The sequence below is a fragment of the Rhincodon typus genome, chromosome 3 (assembly GCF_021869965.1).
Source record: "Rhincodon typus isolate 14 chromosome 3, sRhiTyp1.1, whole genome shotgun sequence".
NCBI lineage: Eukaryota > Metazoa > Chordata > Chondrichthyes > Orectolobiformes > Rhincodontidae > Rhincodon > Rhincodon typus.
This window is the reverse complement of record NC_063334.1, coordinates 120,659,272-120,679,854: the sequence shown is the minus strand read 5'-3', so window position 1 is coordinate 120,679,854 and position 20,583 is coordinate 120,659,272. Positions and strand designations below refer to the sequence as shown.

Here is a 20,583-nt window from a genome sequence, read left to right as displayed (position 1 = left end):
TAACGGATCATCCGCGCTCCCAGCGGCCAATCCCATTCAAATCCTAATGTAAAAAGATCGCCGTTCTCGAAAGGCTAGTGCCGGACGGGGAATAAACAATGAAAGGATTCTGGCAGATCCCTTAAAGCCAATCGAGTGACTTAAGTTTTGTCAGTATTCGAGTAACGTTTCGTGCGTGACATTAAAAGTTTACTTTTTAGAAAATCACTTTGTTTTAGTCGATCGTTTACAATAGCGGTCAACTCGTTCGTTACGATCCAAGAAAATATTTTATTTTGGTGTACGTTGTGGGGGGGAAGGAGATCCATTGTTTAATCGAGCTGGTTTTTGAGTTGACAACGGTTGCAGAGCAATGGAAAGCTTTCTGTCCACCCCAGGAAAAATAAAGTACACGGCGGCAAAACAAAATCATTTTTTAAAAAAAATGTTTAATAAGTTTTGAAGTATTTATATGTAGATGTTAGCTGCTGGTCGTGAAACGCCTCACTTAAAAATTTCAGCTCCTTTCTCGGACTCCTCAATGGAGTTCTACCGGTCAAACAAGGCTTGATGGAAAGGGAGAGATGATGATTGGCGAAAGGGCGGTGTCTTGGGTAATTGACGGGAATATTATCCAATAGAAAATGTCGTTGCCCCTGGCGACGGCGTCGAAACACTAATCGCTGTTGTCTCATTGGTGGAGGCACCCGCCATCAGGTTAGGTTGAGCCCGTGTCAGTGGAACAATCCTGCAAGTTATTTCTTGGTTGGAGAAAGAAAGAGATCTCTCTAAAGTTGAGACCAAGGAGCCATTTGGAGCAATCCCTAAGGGGAATCGGGCTTCCATTTATAGCACGGACCTATTGTAAATGTGTAGAAGCAGCACTAATGCTTCAAATCCGCATTGGATTTGGGGAAAATTCGGTATGTACAAGATTAGCGGAAAAATGCATTCCATCGTGTTTTAACGAACTGTGTTTCCACTCCTTTCACTTAATGTTTTAAACTGCGCCAAAAGGAAATACTGATCTTTTATTTTTAAGGGGTGGAGTTGGGGTTTTGGATTTTGTCCGGCCTGGGTGTTGTGTGATGTCTCAATCTTCCCTTATCTTTAGTGCTGTAAAACAACGGCTGAAAATCAAACAGTGGGTAGGTACTTTTTTTTATCGTCCTACACTTGAAAATGAAGCCTTTAAACCGCACCCAAGCGTTTGCAATCCAGGCATCCCATCAATCAAACAAAACGAGCCTTGTCTCTGTGTTTGTCTCCTTTTCCAGATGTAGTTTAATTGCAATTTGGTGTAAAACCTGTTAATGGGATCGCTTTTAAGAATGCAACTTTCCATTCAGTTTCGAATGTGTATTCCATCTCTAGATAATCGATTCTGAACGTGGTATACTTTTGAAAATGTTTTTAAGATTTTGTGCGTTGTAAGTGGGATGGGGACATTTAGGGATTTAATTCTTTAAAGTAGAGAGACTTCGGAAGTCCTTGACAGTTGTAGTGAATACTTGCTTATAAAGATAGAAATGTAAACATCTGAAATTTTGCGAGCGTGGTAAATTTGGTGTTGATATCACTTAAGAGTAATTCTTCTATAAACTGAAACATGGATTCATTTTACAATTGAAAATGAATAGAGGATTTGTTATTAGTATGGTTATTGTAAAAGTTTCTGGTTTTTATGAGCATTTCTTGAGAATAACATTTAAAGTAATAATACTAGTGCAATCACTGCTTCTCTAAGAATGCTGTGGAAATTTACATTTTCTATTGGGCACATTTGCAATAATTGAAAATTAATTATTTTGTGTTATGTGAAAGTTTTTATTCTAGTCTACTGTATATTATAAAAATGTTTTGAGGTATTGAAACACATTTTGTAAAATGCTCCACAGTAAATGCAATGTTGCCTTTCTTTCCATGTATTTTTTTCAGCATAGCGCTGTTCATGTATTGTGAGAATGCTATCTGTGACAAGTAGGTTTAAAAGAAGTCTCTTATATGAATTATAAATCTATTTGTGTTGTGCACAATGTGTTTCTGTTAGGATAAATTGTTGCTGAACATTACAATTAACAAATATGCACTAGGCCTGATGCCTATCATTGAAAAGCACAAAGGTCAAGAATTATTAATTCGTATGAAATTTTCATATAAATGCAATTCTCTTCCAAATAAGTTCTGACAACTATTTTCCAAAAAAAACCCAAAAGGGCCCCCAATCAAATAAGCGACTTGTATTAGAAAGTTATTGAGTGGAATCAAGTTAAGAATTTACTTTCTTGCCTTACAATGCCTTATGTGGAACTACGGTAGTTGATAAGTACTTTATTTTACCTTTCAGGTGTTTTTGTTGGGACAGCTTGCGTGATTTTGGGAGACATTTAAAGACATGGCTACAGTAAACTTCTTGCTGAAGCACTTGACCAGTTGGTCCCTGGCTATTTCACTACCATTTCAAGTTTATTATTGTGCTATTGTGGGAATATAAACAATGCAGAGGCAAGCTGATCAAGTGAAACGCCGTTCAAACACCAATCCTTCCCTCCGAATTAGGAATGTGGATATTGCCAGGGGAAGAACTGGATATGGATTCACGCTTTCTGGCCAATCTCCCTGTGTCCTTAGCTGCATTCTGAAAGGAAGTCCAGCACATTATGTTGGGCTTCGATCTGGCGATCGCATACTTAATGTTAATGACATCAATGTCTGTAAAGCTTCTCATGAAGATGTTGTAAAATTGATAGGACAGTGCTCAGGCGTACTACGACTTGTCATTGCTGAGAGTAGTAACCATTCTGATACAGGTTCTAGTGATGAGGAACTTTATTTCAATGAAGGCAAAGTGGCTTGGATGAACAGTAAACCGAAGTCAAAATTGATGGGTCTAAACAGAGCTGAAAAAGTGGTTGCTGATGTCCAGTCAGGTGGCATTTTTAAGATGCTTTTTGACAATTCCAATAATTCTGCCAAATGTGGCAAGACCTGTATACAACAACAAGGACAATTGACTGAAAAAGCCAGTGGATTTCCAACCAGATCTAGGACTGCAAAAACAAACCAGAATTCACTTTCTGAAGAAGAAGTAATGAAGGTGTTGAATGATGACTCTGTTTTTGTCAATGGCCTTGAAAACCAAGAAGGTTTTGTTTTAGATGCTAGCATTTTGAATGTTGGAATGGTAGTAGGCTACTTGGGTTCCATTGAATTGCCTTCAACAAGTTCAAATCTGGAAAATGATAGTTTACAGGCCATCCGTGGCTGCATGCGACGTCTGCGTGCTGAGCAGAAGATTCATTCCCTTGTCCTAATGAAGATAATGCATGACTGCATTAAGTTATTCAATGACAAAAATATTGTTTTAGCTGTGTATCCTGCAGAAAAACTGGCCTTCAGTGCTGTGTGCCCAGATGACCGAAGATTCTTTGGATTGGTCACCATGCAAATGTTTGATGACCACAGCCTTGCTAGTGAAAATGATGGTGGGCTGAGGACCTCATGTCATGTCTTCATGGTAGATCCAGATCTCTGTCAGCACAAAATTCATCAGGGTATTGCCAGGCGATTTAGTATTGAGTGCACTCCAGATACTGGTGGCTGCTTGGAGTTTCCCCCTTCCTCTCAGCCTGTTCTTCAGTTTGTGTCTGTGTTGTACAAGGACATGGGGGAGTCATTTGAAAGTGTGCGTGCCAGAGCTTTTCTCGATGGGGACCTATCTGACAGTCAGCAGAACAATAGTACTGGCAGTAACAGTGATAGTGGAATTGGATACTATAGCCAGGAGGAAAAGAATAACAGAGTTTTAGTTGTTGACCTGGGTACCAATTCAAACAAACATGCCCCCCATGGTGCCTGGGGTAATGTCCAAACTAAAGGACAGATGCAGGGTACTTCTCAGTGGAATGGTTGTCGTCCTGACATGGAAGGCAAATTCCATGCATCCCGACTTTCAGATTTGGCACAAGCTGATTGTACTTTGCATAACGGTAGCAGACATCTCAGTCCTTCTGCTCGGCTTGATGTTCCAGGAACGTCTCCGTGGTCTATGTTTACTTCAGCTAAGAAATCCGATATAGTGAACAGTACTCCTTCTGCAACTCCGAGATGGCTTCCGCTTCACATTCGTAAGGACTGGCAGTACTGTAGCAGCAGTGATCAGGAATCCTATGCAGAATCCACAGATGGACTGTCCAGTGTGAATTGTAGTACACTGAAGCAGGATCTTCCCCCTCCAATGAGCAAGATTCAGACAGAAAAATATCGAGTTGGTAGTGGTTTAGGCCAGCCTTTTTGCAGTGCAGCTCAGAAGAATGAACTGACAAGTAAATTGTTTGGAATTGAAAAAATGTTTGGGATACAACAAAATAACAAGAAAAGCAAAGACAAAAAGGTAAGGTTGTGACATCATAAACATTCGTGCTCAACATTTTGTATTTTGAAGTATTATGTCTCTGATACGTTATCAAAAGTGAACTGACCTTTCCTCTTGTGCTTTGCAGAATTTCATTTTAAGAATGCTGAATTAGCATGTTTCAACTTTATCCTTTGCAGCTACCAAAGGTGCTTCATAATTGCAAGGATGAAACAGTCATTCATCCAGTTTGGGCTTCAACTAACTTGTTGCATGTGCTTGTAAAAATTCTCAATTACACTACTCTTGACATGCTACAGAATACATCGACCTTTCCTTAAAGTTGATTTATCTTCCCTTTGCAGTAAAAAGCGTTTACAAAGGCATTAAGTCGCTGTGAAGTCGGCTGACGGAAGCAGGGTGTCCATGGTATGTGCGTACATACTGAAGATACTGCATTTGTAGTGCACCAAAGTCTTTACATGCACTACAGACATTGTTGCAATACCTTTACTCTATGTTGAATAGGTGTATCAAAACATTCCCATGAAATGACATGGAGTTTATCTGAACTCTTTTTAATACATTGTAAGAAATTGATATATCCACTGCGTGTAAATTATGTAATTAACAGATTAACACAGAATATATTGAGATAATATACCATTTCCTTTTTCTTGTTCAGTAACATTAATATGTTTTAAAACATTATTTTATTGTAGTTGAAGAGGTTAGTTATAGTATAAGATTAATTGTGGTGGAGATTAATTGGATGGTAATGTTTAAGATACTATGGTAACATTTTCTATTGTGCATGGGGTAGGGACACTCAGACTTGTTTTAAGCATTTCAAACAGTATTCAAAATGCGTTATTGGTCTAAGTAGTAGTCCAGAAAGTTATGGAAGTTGAGTCATTGAATATATCTAAAGCAAAGTTAACCAATTCTCAAACTGCAAGGGGAGTCGAGCATTATGTGAAATAAACAGGAAAGTGGATTGGAGGCCAGAATCAGATTAGCCATGTCCTTATTGAATGACAGAGTAGGCTTGAGAGCCCATAGCCTAGTCCTGCCCGTATTTCTTATCATGCCAAAAAATGTTGGAGCTAAAACAGGCCATTCAGCCCATCAAGTCTGCTACACCATTAAGTGCAATCATGGCCAGTTTGATAATCTTCAACTCCACTTTCCTACCTTTTTCCTACAAACCTCGAATCCCTTACTGATAAAAATCTGCCTTTCTGAGCCTTGAGTATACTTAACAATACCCAACCTCAACAGCCCAGTGCAGTAAATAAATTGCACAGATTTATTGCCTCTGAATGAAGAAATTCCCCTTCTTTCTGCCTTAAATGTGCAACCCTTTGTTCTGAGATTATGCTTGTTCTGGAATCTCCCATAAGGAAAGACAACCTTTCCATATCTACCCTGTCCAGTGCCCTAAGAATCTTGTATGTATCAATAAGGTCGCTTCTTATTCTTCTAGTCTTCAGATCACCCCTTAACCTTCTAAATTTTAGAGAAAAAAGGCCTAATTTGTGTAATCTCTCCTCATGATTTAACACTTGAAATCCAGGTATCATCGTTGTAAACCTACGTTGTACTCCCTCCAAGGCCAGTATATCCTTCAATAGGATCGTGGCTGATCTGGCATTCCTCATGTATCATCTGCAAACTTTGTGACAGTACATTCACTTTCCTCATCATAATATATCATGTAAATTGTTGTGACCGCCGCACTGATCACATAGTTACAGGTTGCCATCCTGAAAATGGCCCCCTAATCCCAACTCTGTGCCTTCTATTAGTTAGCCAAACTTCTAACTAATGCTAAAATGTACTACCAACAATACCAAAGGCTCTTGTTTTATTAAGCAGCCTAATGCATGGTACCATATCAATCATAGAATCGTAAATCATAGAATCATAGAATTTTACAGTAGGGAAGGAGGCCATTCGACTCATCATGACTGTACTGACTCGAAAGAGTTACCTAGCTAGTCCCATTGTCCAGCCTTCTATCCGTAGCACTCTAAATTCATCACTTGCAAATATATATCCAGCTCTCTTTTGCACCCTCCAATGGAATCTGCCTCCACCAGTCTTCCAGGCAGCACATTCCAAATCCTTACAATTATCAGAGTTAAGTTTCTCGTTACCTCACTCCTAGCTCTCTTGCTGACAGTCTTGAAATTGTGACCTCTGGTTACTGATGTACCAACGACTAGAAGCAGAATATCTTTCTTTACCCTGTCAAAATTGTCCACTAATTTTGAACATCTCAATATGCCTTCTGAAAATCCAAATATATTATGTCCGTGGTTTCCACTTTATCTATTCTGCTTCTTAGTTCCTTAAAAAATTCTAGTTAATTTGTCATGAATGTCCTTGTTGTATTATTTGGTTTTGAATTCCACTATTGCCATCAAGAATTCCACAAATGTGAGCACAAGTTTCAAAAGAACTGACAGGAACGGCTGGATTTTCAGGACATTTAACTTTGCTTAACTTTAGAAGGCATCCAAGATCCTATAAAACCTCTGAACACTGCTGGACTTTATATAATCTGAAGTTAGTTATGCTCTATTGCAAACCAAGAGTATAAGATGGTTCTCCTGTGAGTGTCTAACAATTGGATTTTGGTTAGTTGAAATGACTGCAATATGGATTCTTCTGTGTTCCTAAAAATTTGAAAATATCAAAGCAAAATTGACAGGATAATTGCACCTTGTTGTGCACTGCCATTCTACTTCAATGAACTAATGAAATTTATTTATAGTCTTGCTGTGGTTATAATTTATATCTATAAAGGGAAACTTTTAGACATAATCTTCTGCTTTCTTCAGTTCAGCAGATCTTTTGTTTGTTTTAAGATTGATTGATTGATTGATTGTATGCAATGTACATCTAGTGTTGCTAAATATGCATTTTTCTAACTGTCATAGCTAACTATCTATTGATATCCTTTATTGGACTCCTTAAATGTGATGATTGGTCAGAGTAGTTGTTCAGTATTGTTTAGAACAAGTGTGTGCTTTCCTGGAATAATGAAGAAGAAACTGAGTATGTTTTACGAGGAGAAACTGAGCAAAGTAGGCCTAGATTCCCTGGAGTTTAGAAGAATGAGAGGTAATCTAATTAGAATGCATTAAATTTTTTTATCAGAAATTGAGAAAAGTTTTCCTTTGGCTCTAGCTTGGAAATCTACAACATGGTGAAGTGGTCAAAGTCTGGAAATAAGTGATTGATCATTTAGGACTGAGGTGAGAGGGTTCTTTACTCAAAGGGCTATGAATCTTTAAAATCCTCCGAGCTGTAGAATTCAGTTGATGAGTATATTCAAGATAGAAATCAGTAGATTTTGGGTATTGAGGACATTAAGAGAAATGAGGATAATGTGGGAAGACGTGTAGCCTCCCTATCATCTGACTGAATAACAGAACAGGCTTGAAGGACCAAATTGCCTACTTGAGTTCCAATTGCTTACATGTGAAGTTACAATTGTGTAAATAATTGCTTGGGGAGGGTTGTGTTGAGTGGAGGAGAAGATGAATTGTTTTTAGGATGTGTATCAAAAAGTGACAATCACTTAGCTGCACCAAATTTGGCTGGTGTCCCTGTACTCTTGTCCCTTCTGAGAATGATCAGTTCATCACCTGTTCTACAGCTGAGGGAGCAAAGGTTCTTGACTATATGGTAATACAGAATGGAGAGGAGCTAGTTTGTGAGAGGAATGAAATAAATTAGAGTATTTCACTATTATAGCTTATTCACTTTTTATATAATTACATGGATAGGTTTTCTTTAGAGTGTTCTTTAGGTAGTTGTTCTTTAGAGTGCATTTTCTCTGTAGATCCTTCAAAATTTCTATTTCTTAAGAAATTTTCCAGTATGTTTTTCAAAACAGTTTATGAAAGGAATCCGCATTCTACCCGTAGTATATTTACAAAGAAATCTAACTCATCTCTAATTACTTTGGGATTACTTTTAAAAGTTGTCTTCTTATTACTGTTATAATCTGCCATAACATTGAAAAACTTTATCAGATCACTCTTGGATTTTTCTGCTGTAATATGGAAACAAAATAGCTCAAACCTCTCAAGTCTCTCTTCATAAACAGTCAGCAGTAAATGCAATTTACTTGAACTTTGTCTTGGAATATTCATAACTTTAGTGAATCAGGTTGTGCTACTTAACTAAGATAATGCCTATAGATGTGCTCTGTATTCAAACACTGTATTCAAAACAATTTGTGTTTGGATTGGAGGGAATGAGAACTGATTAGTAAAGCATGGTTGGGAACTGATTAGAAACTGTTCAATCTAGGGCATGAGTGCTGAAATCAAACTATACAGGAAAAATAGCACCATAACTGCCCTTAATTTAATCAGAAGTGGTAACCTTGCAACTGTTGTCCTTGAAATACCTGTGCTAAGTGTTTTGTATTATGAGGGTATCTTAATATAAATATTCTACCATTATTTACTAAAATAGAGGTTAGGAATACAGTCTTTGTCATTTGATTTTTGAGCAAATGTTGAACCAGGTGAACACAGTTCAATTATATATAATTAGTCAGGTTTTTGTGCTTTTCAAGGTTCTTTGAAAACTTGATCGCATTTTCATGATATTGTGTCCTCTGGGATTTAGTGCATAATTTTACATTTAGGACAATTTTTTTTCTCTTGAGAGTAAGTCCCACTAACCAAGCAAGTCTGTGCTGATTCTTATTGAGCTAACTTCTGAAGTTTGCAATTAGTGAGTTTAGACAAAAGCATGTCTTAAGGTTACAGCCTGAATTATTCATATATTCTGTCTAATTAACTAGCTCTGTAGACTGGTGTGCCCAGATGGATACTGTGTGTCTGTCATCAGTATGATGATCCTGAAATTTGTGTTAGAAGCATATTAAAAATATAAGGCTTAAGAATAAAAGATGCTAATTTCAGGAGCAATTAAAATGAAGCTTGGATATTGTTATAATTACAATAAAATGCGTGATTGTGTAGAAATTGCATTGGGAGCCTTTATGATCTCATTAGCTTGGCACCAGGGTATAAGTGAAAATGGTCAACACTCTTTCAGTTACCAGGAGTGAATTTTATTAGTCATATTTTTGAAAAATATGTTCATTTGACTGACGTCCAGTTTAATTTACAAGATGCAAGAGAAGCAAGATCTTCAATAATTACTGTGACAAAGGTGTTTTTTAAGGCAAGGGATTCAGTGATCTCTATTTAAAGAAGTTTTACCTTTTACATATTCCTTCCTACATGATCTTATTAAAATCATGCCTGCTTAAAAAAAAACAAGGAAGCACAGAAAGCAAACTCGGAATGCAACTTTGGACTACTTTGTATCTCCATACACTTGCCTTAATCTTGCGTACCTCAATCGGGTCTCCCCTCACCCCCTTTTCTTCCAATCAGAATCATAGAATTGTTACAGGGCAGAAGGAGGTGCATTGTGAGTTCCCTGGCTCTCTAAATCACCACTTCTGTTCTGGAACCTCACTAGCCCCACATACCTTACTCCCTGGGCAATCTTTAAAATCATGACATTGTATCTGCAAAAATGCAGCACCTCACAATTTTGCCTTTTAAATTCCATCTAACACTTGTTTGCCTGTTTCACTAGATTGGTACCATCCTCACTGCCACAACTCCAAATTTGGTATGATCAGCAATTCTTGAAATTTTATTCTGTATTCTAATATTCATGGTAGTCACATATGAAAAATGCAATGGTCCTAGTAATGACCTTTGAAGAACACCATTGCCAACCATCATCCAGTCTGAAACCATGACTTTGTTTTCTGACTTAAGCCAATTTATTTTAGTATCAAAGTGGACACTGAACCTCCTATTCAATAAAGTTCAATTTTGTTAGCCAGCGTTTTATGTAATACTTTGTCAAATATTTTCTTAAAACATCCATTAAATTTCTTCAACCTTCTCAAATATTCATCGAAAATAATTTGGACGAATAAAGTACATCCTGCCTTTTCTACATCTGTGCAGGCTCCTCTTAATTAACTCCACCTCTGGTAAGTGGCCACTGATTCTTTTTTTCCCCACAATTATTGTTTCTAAACACTAAATTAAGATTAATGATAAATTGTTCAGCCTATAGTTACGAATAAGTCCTCACACACTCCCTTGAATAGAGATGTCACATCTACAACTTTCAAATCATAATCGTTGAGATGTACAGCACAGAAAAAGGTCCTTCGGCCCATTGCATCTGAGCTGATCAAAGGCGGCCACCTAACAGATGTATACCCATTTTCCAGCACTTGGCCCATAGCCTTGTATGCCTTGGCATGGCAAGTACACACCTAAATACTTCACAAATATTATGAGGGTTGCTGCCTCTACCATTTTTACAAGCAGTGAATTCAAGATTCCTGCCACGCTCTGGATGAAAATGTCTTTCCTCCCATGCCCTGTAAGCTTTCTGTACTTTATCTTAAATTTATGCCCCCCCAGTCATTGATCCCTCCATTGAGGGGAAAAGTTTCTTCCTATCTGTCCTATCAGTGCCCCTCATAATTTTATATATCTCAATTATGTCCACTCTCCATCTTCTCTGTTCTAAGGAAAACAGCTCCATTCTGTCCAAACTCTCATCATAACTGAAATTCTTCTGCACAGGTAACATTCTGGTAAATGTCATCTGCACCCTGTCCAGTGCAGTCACTTCTATATGTGGATTCCAGAACTTTGTTCAGTATTGTAGCTGTGGCTGAACCAATATTTTACACTATTCCAGCATGACCTCCCTTTTCATAAACTCGATACATTGGTTAATAAAGGCAAGTATTCCATATGCTGCCTTATTTGCTTTATTTGCTTGTCCTGCTCCTTGAGGGACTGATGTATATGCACAGCAAGGTCCCTCTGATCCTCAGTGTTTTCATGATCCTACTGAATTCCCTTGCCTTGTTTGTCCTGACCAACAAGGTTCCTCATAGTAGACTGGGTAGCAAGGTTAGACCACGTGGAATACAGGGAGATCTAGCCATTTGGATACAGAACTGGCTCGAAGGTGGAAGAGAGGGTGCTGGTGGCGGGTTGCCTGTGACCAGCAGTGTGCCACAAGAATCAGTGCTGGGTCCATTGCTTTTCGTCATTTATATCAATGATTTGGATGTGAACATAGCAGGTATGGTTAGTATGTTTGCAGATGGCACCAAAATTGGAGGTTTAGTGGACAGTGAAGAAGGTTACCTCTGAGTACAACAGGACCTTGATGAGGTGGGCCAACGGGCTGAGAATTGGCAGATGAAGTTTAGTTAGATAAATGTGAGGTGCTGCATTTTGAAAAGGTAAATCAGGGCAGGACTTATATACTTAATGGTAAGGTCATGTGGAGTGTTGCTGAACAAAGAGACTTTGGAGTGCAAGTTCTAGTTTCTTGAAAATGGAATCACAGGTAGACAGGATAGTGAAGAAGGTGTTTGGTATGCTTGTCTTTATTGGTCAGTGCATTGAGTATACGAGTTGGGAGATTATGTTGTGGCTACATTGGTTAGGCCACTTTTGGAATACTTTGTGCAGTTCTGATCTCCCTGCTATGGGAAGGATGTTGTGAAACTTGAAAGGGTTCAGAAAAGATTTACAAGGATGTTGCCAGGGTTAGAGAGTTTGAGCTATAGGGAGAGGCTGAATAGGTTGAGGCTGGACCGTTGGAGGCTGAGGAGTGACCGTACAGAGGTTTATAAAATCATGAGGGGCATGGATAGGGTGAATAGCCAAGGGGTGGGGGAGTCTAAAACTAGAGGGCGTAGGTTTAAGGTGAGAGGAGAAAGATTTAAAAGAGACCTAAGGGGCAGCTTTTTCACGCAGTGGGTGATGCGTGTATGGAATGAGCTGCCAGAGGAAGTGGTGGAGGCTGGTACAATAACATTTAAAAGGCATCGATGGGTATATTAATAGGAAGGGTTTGGTGGGAAATGGGCAAAATGCTGGCAAATGGGACTAGATTAATTTAGGATCTCTGGTCGGTAGGGTCTGTTTCTGTGCTCTACAACTCTATGACTCTAAGTTCCTGACCTCACATGTATCTGGATTGAATTCCAAGCCTTTCTGTATTCTCCTATAGTCTAAGGCTGTTCTCTCCACTATTTACCTCCCCCCCGCCCCGGCCAATTTTTGTATCATCTGTGATCACCATTTGGGACCATCTCTATATTTATGGAAGATTTGAAGACTATGGCAATCTGTTCTACCGTCTCCACTGCCATTTTCCATAGCAACGTGGAGAAAAACGTCCGGGCGAGGTGACTGATTGAATCTAAACGTAGCCAGCCTTTCTAGTACACCAATTTTAACCCCATCCATTTCATTTACTATTTTCAGTTCTAGTTATATTTAGTCAATATCGTCTTTCATTGTAAACACTGATGCAAGGTATTCATAAGTTCTCTAGGCTTGCTTTACACTTCTAAACATTTGTCACCTTCATTTCTATTAGGCTGCACTCTGCCTTTTATTAACACTTGCTGTTAATATAGCGATGGAAGATTTTTGGGTGACCCTTTTATGTAAGCTATCATTCTGTCCATATGTTCTGTCTTCGCTAATTTCATTTTCCTCTTCTCAGCCCCCAATTTTAAATTATTTTTTAATAAAAGGTTATATAGTACATTTACTGGAATATAAACTAGCAAATGAATCAAGTCTGTTCGTATTGACAGACATAATAGTAATATGACCTTGTTTGGGCTGTTTTTCAGTCTGTGATTTGTAGTTTATTCACAGAAACTACGAGTTATGCAAGCTTGTTTTCTTTTTCATTTTGCAAGTGGGTTGGTGAGTGTAAATGCATTCTTACTACAAAACATTGGCACTACTCTTAAAATTTCTTTGCTTACTTGGCTGTCTTGTCAGCGCATCAGGTTTTCCTCAATTTTCAAGTTTAGTCTCAGAAAATAATGTTCACTTGGTGACTGAGGACTTTTTTGAAGAAGATCAATTTTACCCATGCGTGGGTATTCTCTTTATGGAGTGCTTCCTTGTTGTATTTTGGATGTAGGATCTCCAGGATCATAAGCATCGTACAAAGTGTGATCCTCATCCCAGTTATACGTAGTAAACTGTTGCACTGGAGATGTAGGAACAGGAGTAAGGCATTCAGCCCTCTAATCTGCTGCAACATGTCAGATCATGACTGATCATTTACCATAATACCATGCTATTCCCATATCCCTTGATGTCATTAGTAACTAGAAATCTGTCAATTTCTAAGTTGAACTTACTTAATGATTAAACTTCCACAGCCCTCTGCTGTTGAGAATCCACAGATTCACTGCCCTCTGAGTGAAGAGGTTTCTCCTTATCTCAGTCCTAAATGGCATGCCTTTTATTTTAAGAGTATGTCTCTTCGTTCTGTCTACTCTGTATATCCATTTAAGAATTTTGATTTTTTGACAATTGGTTAAAACATTTTTCTTTATGTTTCTTGTTTGAATACTAAGCGAGGAGAATTTTGTGGGGTTTGCAAAGACCAAGAAGTGTCTTGTGCTATGTAGCTGAAATTTTGTTTCCCTGACAGAGGGTTCAAATTGAGATCTTAACTCAATCATGTGTTTATTGCCTATTGGATATCACTATAGCACTATCCTACATGTAATACATTTGCATACCATAGATATGCTAGGAACAGTTAGTCAGGTTAAGAACATGAGGAGCCTAATAGGCAGTGTAGTACTGCCCAAATATAGTTCAATTTCGGGCTGTTGTCTCTCAGAGTCACTTACAATGCTTTGAGTTCACCAAAATATTTCAATTGTTCCTACTCGGTGTGATCTCAAATATTGTCCTTTATAGTGTATGGAAAACTGTGTATGTTCTAGAATCGTGTAGAAATGCAACAACCAAGAAAAAAAAGTCTTCGACAAATTTAGGAAAGGATTGAGAAATTCTTGTCTGGGACCCAAAGATAAGTCAATTTCTAGAAGTTCAATTTAGAGAACATCTTTAATATCATAAAATATCCTGGAAACATTATTAAAAACTAATACTAAACTGCATAAGGAGATATCAGAGCAGATGATTAAAAGCTTGATCAAAGTGGTAGGTGTTTACGTAGCATCTTTTAAAGGGGGAAATTGAATGCGATTATAAAAAAAGGAGAAAGGAATTTCAAAGCTTAGGCCTAGGCATGGTCACAAATGGTGGAGTGATTGAAACTGAGGTGCCGTGATGAATGGAAGTTATATCTCCCAAATGCACACAAGAATTGGGAGTGGGTCATTCAGCTTCCCTTGAACCTGCTCCACCATTCATTAAAGTTTATGCCCGACCACTTTTCTATCTGCCCCTGTAATCCTTCACTCCTTAATTGATCAAAAACCTAACACAACCTTGATTATATAATTTTTTTTGATGCATTCCCAGGATGAATGATGAGTGGGTGGGTAAGTGGAGCTGAGTCTCAAAGATCAGCCATGATCTTATTAAATGGCGGGGCAGGCTCGAGGGGCCAGATGGCCTACTCCTGCTCCTAGTTCTTATGTTCTTATGAAGGCGATGCTGGCTAAGCTAACATTTACTGCCCATCCCTTATTACCCGGAAGGCAATTAAGAGTGGATCTGGAGTCACATGGCCAGACCAGATAAGGATGGCAGATTTCCTTCTCTGAAGGACATTAGTGAACCAGATGGGTTTTTTGAACTATCAACAATTAGATTCATGGTTATGATGAATTCCAGATTCCCATTTCCTGAATTCAAACTTCGTCTTCTGCCATGGTGGGATTGTGAACCCTAGTCCCCAGAACATTCCTGGGTCTCTGGATTAACAGTCCAGCAATAATACCACCAGGTCATCACCACCTTATGACTCAGCTTTCACTGCTGTCTGATGTAGGCAGTGCCTATTCACTCACTATCTGTATTTAGTACATTGACCACATTGAAATTCTTGTTCAATTGAATGCTAGTAGTGAATGCGAACTATGTATTAGGCAGTATCTACTAGTTGTTTGCTTATGTAATTTACATACTTGGCCTGGGTCAGCCTTAATTTACCTAGATTGGATATCCTATCTACATGGTTCAAATCTTATCCTTTATTCTACTAAATTAACTCACCACTACTCAACACCTTTCTCTTTTGAAAAGTCCTATCTCTCCAAAGCGTTTTATAAAATTTGTTCATGGGATTTGGACTTCACTGGCAAGGTCAGCACTTGTTGCTCACCCCTAATTGCCCTAGAGTTGGTGATAAGCTGCCTTGTTCAACCATCATAGTGCTTGTAGTGTAGGAATTCCTCTGTTTAGGGAAGAATTTTTGATCCAACTGCAGTGAACAAATGACTGTATAGTTCCAAGTCAGCAGTGTTGGTCCCATGCAAATGTTGTCCTAGTTCTTCTAACTGGTGGAGGTCACTGGTTTAGAAGCTGCTGTCAGAGGAACCGTGGTGAGATACTGCTGTGCATCTTGTTTTTGGTACACACTGCTGCCACTTACGAATGGTGAAGAATGTGGATGGCTGGCAGTCAAGCAGGCTGCTTTATTCTAGATGGTGTCAAACCTCTTGAGTGCTGCTGGAGCTGTACTCTGTCAGGCAAGGGGAAATATGTCATCACGTTCCTTACTTGTGCCCTTGTAAATGGTTGACAGGCTTTGGGGAGTCAGGAAGTGAGTTACCAGCTGCAGAATTCCACCTTCTGACTTGCTTTTGTAGCCACAGTATTTGTTTTTTTTTACTCAGTTGTGGGATGTGGGCATCGCTGGCTGGCCAGCATTTCTTGCCCATCCCTAGTTGCGCTTGAGAAGGTGGTAGTGAGCTGCCTTTTTGAACTGCTGCAGTCCTCCTGCTGTGGGTTGACCCACAATGCCTTTTGGGATGGAATTCCAGGATTTTGACCCAGTGACAGTGAGGGAACAGCGATATATTTCCAAGTCAGGATAGTGAGTGACTTGGAGGGGAACTCGGAGGTGGTGACGTTCCCATATATCTGCTGCCCTTGTCCTTCTAGATGGAAGTGGTCATGGGTTTGGAAGGTGCTGTCTGAGGATCTTTGGTGAATTTCTGCAGTGCATCTTGTAGATAGTACACACTGCTGCTACTGAGCATCGGTGGTGGAGGGAGTGAGTGCTTGTGGATGTGGTGCCAATCAAGAGTGCTGCTTTGTCCTGGATGTTGTCAAGTTTCTTGAGTGTTGTTGGGGCTGCACTCATCCAGGCAAGTGGGGAGTATTCCATCACACTCCTGACTTGTGCCTTGTAGATGGTGGACAGGCTTTGAGGAGTCAGGAGGTGAGTTACTTGCCGCAGTATTCCCAGCTTCTGGCCTGCCCTTGTAGCCACTCTGTTAACATGGTGAGTCCAGTTGAGTTTCTGGTCAATGGTAACCCCCAGGATGTTGATAGTGGGTGATTCAGTGATGGTAACACCATTGAATGTCAAGGGGCAGTGGATAGATTGTCTCTTATTGGTGATGGTCATAGGCTGGCATTTGTGTGGTGCGAATGTCACTTGCCACTTGTCAGCCCAAACCTGGATATTGTCCAGATCTTGTTGCATGTGAACATGGACTGCGTCAGTATCTGAGGAGTCAAGAATAGTGCTGAACATTGTGTAATCATCAGCAAACATCCCCACTTCTGACCTAATAATGGAGGGAAAGTCATCGATGAAGCAGCTGAAGATGGTTGGGCCTAGGACACTACCCTGAAGAACTCCTGCAGAGATGTCCTGGAGCTGAGATGATTAACCTCCCAAAACCACGACCATCTTCCTATGTGTCAAGTATGACTTCAACCACCGGAGCGTTTGCCCCCTGATACCCATTGATTCCAGTTTTGCCAAGGCTCCTTGATGCCACACTCGGTTGAGTGCAGCCTTGATATCAAGGGCTGTCACTCTCACCTCACCTCTGCAATTCAGCTGTTTTGTCCATGTTTGAACCAAGGCTGTAATGAGATCAGGAGCTGAGTGACCCTGGTGGAACCCAAACTGGGCATCGCTGAGCAGGTTATTTCTGAGCAGGTGCTGCTTGATAGCACTGTTGATGACACCTTCCATTTCTTTACTGATGATCGAGAGGAGACTGATGGGGCTGTAATTGGCAGGGTTGGATTTGTCCCTCTTTTTGTGTACAGGACATATTTGGGCAATTTTCCACGTTGTTGGGTAGATACCAGTGTTGTAACTGTAGTGGAACAGCTTGGCTAGGGGAGCGGCAAGTTCTGGAGCACAAGCCTTCAGTGCTATTGCTGGAATGTTGTCAGGGCCGGTAGCCTTTGCAGTATCCAGTGTCTCCAACCGTTTCTTGATATCACATGGAGTGAATTGAATTGGCTGAAGACTGATATCTGTAATGCTGGGGACTACTGGAGGAGGCCGAGGTGGATCATCCACTTGGCACTTCTGGCTGAAGATTGGTTAGTCCCAGTTTTGGGTTAATGGTTACCCCCCAGGATGTTGGTGGTGGAGATTTCAGCGATGGCATTGCAGTTGAACATCAAGGGACATTAGTTAGATTTTGTCTTGTTGAAGATGATCACTGCCTGTCATTTGTGTGGTATGAATGTGACTTTCCACTTATCAGCCCAAGCCTGATTATCCACATATTGTTATGTTTGAACATGGACTGCTTCAGTATCTGAGAAGTTGCAAATGGTGCTGAACATCGTGCAATCTTTTGCAAGCATTCCCAGAAGAATTGAAAATGTACCTTGGCTCTTCTTCATAACAAAAGGACATAAATAACTTCCCAGAAATGTTAGGGAATCAAGGGTCTCATGAGAGGGCAGAATTGAAGGAAATCAGTGTTCGTAATAAAATGGTGCTGGGGAAATTTAATGGGGTTCAAGGCTGACAAATCACCAGGGCCTGATAGCAAAGAAAGGTCACCATAGTTCTGATAGACCATAAGGCTGTGCTCTCATTAGAGAGAAATGACTGGTTGTGGTTTAACCTGAGTGCCACCATACCTCAGGCAAGGGAAGAGGTTGAGAAGGAAATCCTTCATGGTAGCATCAGCCAGTGTGGGAATTGGATCCATGCTGCAGGCATCACCCTGCATCGCAAAACAACTCTCCTCCCCACAAAAGAAAGGGCCTGATAATCTACATCTTGGAGTCCTAAAGGAAATGGTCCTGGAAATATTAGATGCATTGGTGGTCCTGTTCCTAAATGCTATAGACTCTGGAGCAGTTCCTATATATTGGCCACCCTCCTCGGGTACAGGAGCCAATGTAACCCCTTAAAAAAGGGAGGAAGAGAAAAAGTCAGAATTACAGACCAGTTAGCCTAACAACAGTAGTGGGGAAAAATGCTCAAGTTTATTATATAAAAATGTGATAACAGAATCTTTGAAAAACATGAATGGATTTGGACAAGGCCAGCATGGGTTTATGAATGGCAAACCATGCTTAACAAATCCACTGGGGGTGTTTTGAAGGCTGTACCTAATAGATTAGGTAAGGTAGAACCAGTTAATGTAGTGTATTTGGATTTTCAGAATGCTTTTGATAAGATTTCTCAGATGAGTTTAGTGGGCAAAGTTAAAGCAATCCTTCTCCACAATACATTGCTGGTTGGTTTTCCCAATCTAAATATAAATAGATAGATTTTTAGTCAGCAAGGAAATTGAGGGTTGTGGGGAAAATTTAAAACGCATGGTAAAGGGATTAATATATTGGCATGGATCAAGAATGTTTGATAGACAGGAAATAGAGAGTGGGAACTAATGGGTCTTTTTCTGAGTGACAAGTAAGGTCCCACAAAGATTAACACATGGCCCCCAGCTATTCATATGTATATATAAATAAAATATGAGAGAACCAAACACAACATTTTCAAGTGTACTGATGACATAAAACTGCACCTGATTGTGAAGAGGAAGCAAGGAGGCTTCATGACTTAATCAAGTTGGGTGGGCAAACACATCGTCGATACTAAAAGTGAAGCTATATAGTTTGGTGTGAAAAACAAGAGTATTATTTAAATGTTGACATATTTAGAAATATGGATGTACAAAGGGATCTGTACAGCAGAAAATGAAAGTAAACAGGCAGTTGCAGCAAGCAATTAGGAAGGCAAATGGCGTATTGGTCTTTGATGCAAAGGATTTAGAAGTAGCGCTGTCTTACTGTGGTTGTACAGGGACTTGGTGAGACCATACCTCGAGTACTGCATGCAGTTTCATCTTGCTACTTAAGAAAAGATAGACCTGCCATATAGGAAGGCCAGTAAAGTTTCACTAGGCTGATACCGGAGTTTGTTAGACTATCCTATGAGAAGAGATTAGTTCGACTAACCATGTATTCTCTAGAGTTTGGAGTGCTGAGAGGGAATTTAATTGAAACACATAAAATTCTAACAGGGCTGGATAGACTAGATGCAGGGAGGAAGTTCTTCCTTGTTGGAGAGTCAAGGACCAAGGTCACAGTCTCTGGATATGGGGTAGACCATTTAGCACGGAGTTGAGGAGAGATTTCTTCTGTCAAAGAGTAGTCAACTTATGGAATTCTATACCACAGAAGACTCTGGAGGACGTCACTGAATATATTCAAGGAAAAGTTTTTTAATAGATTTCAAAAGCATCTAGGCGTTTGGGGAGAAAGTGAGAATATGTTTTGAAATAGCGAATCAGCCATGTACGTATTGAATGGTGGAGCAGGTTCGAAAGGCCGAGTGGCCTACTCCTTCTCCTAGTTGATATGTTTGAAATGTTGCAATGCTTTCCAGTTTATAAAAGTTTTTTTTTGTCAATGCTTGTAGCTTTTCAGCATTGTATATGATCTGGTCAAAGCAATTATCTTTCAATGATCTCTACTTTATATACAAAGTGTAAAAGTAAGGCAAAGTGATGTTCTGTAACATTTATTGAAGCATTATCTAGCAAGGACTTTGTTTATGAGCTTTAACTTTGTAGAAAAATATCTGCTTGCAAATTATGACAATGTGTTGTTTCAGATATTGAAATAATTCACAGATTGCAATTGTTTTCTTATTTAAATATTTCAGAATACAATAATTTCAATAAACACCAAAATTGGTATATTTGTCACATCTGCTTCTGCCTTGGTTCTTCCTGCCCCAGTTTATCTTCTTTGGGAATGTTCCTGTCACTGTTGTTCTGTGACCTTGGTTTAAATTGCATTTGGTGTTTAATTCCGGAATAAAGCTCAATTGCTTTATGAAAGTGTAGACCTTAAGTGGTAACTGATTCTTCTGTAAAAACCGAAAGAACTGTGAATGCTGGAAATCAGAAACAAAAACAGAAGTTGTTG

General features: G+C 39.5%; 1 protein-coding gene across 3 annotated transcripts in view; it reads left to right on the top strand.

Annotated features, from left to right (window-relative positions):
* Positions 1-756: 756 nt before the first annotated feature.
* rgs12b (regulator of G protein signaling 12b) overlaps positions 757-20,583 on the top strand; it is a 199,111-nt gene continuing 179,284 nt past the window's right edge. For 2 of the 3 annotated variants that reach the window (XM_020526970.2, XM_048595117.1), the window contains exons 1-2: positions 757-902; positions 2,327-4,372. In XM_020526970.2, the coding sequence (XP_020382559.2) occupies positions 2,477-4,372 (1,896 nt within the window). In that variant the 5' untranslated portion in view covers positions 757-902; positions 2,327-2,476. Of the gene's footprint in view, positions 903-1,033; positions 1,128-2,326; positions 4,373-20,583 lie in introns of those variants that run through there. The other variant, XM_048595116.1, reaches the window with a different exon arrangement.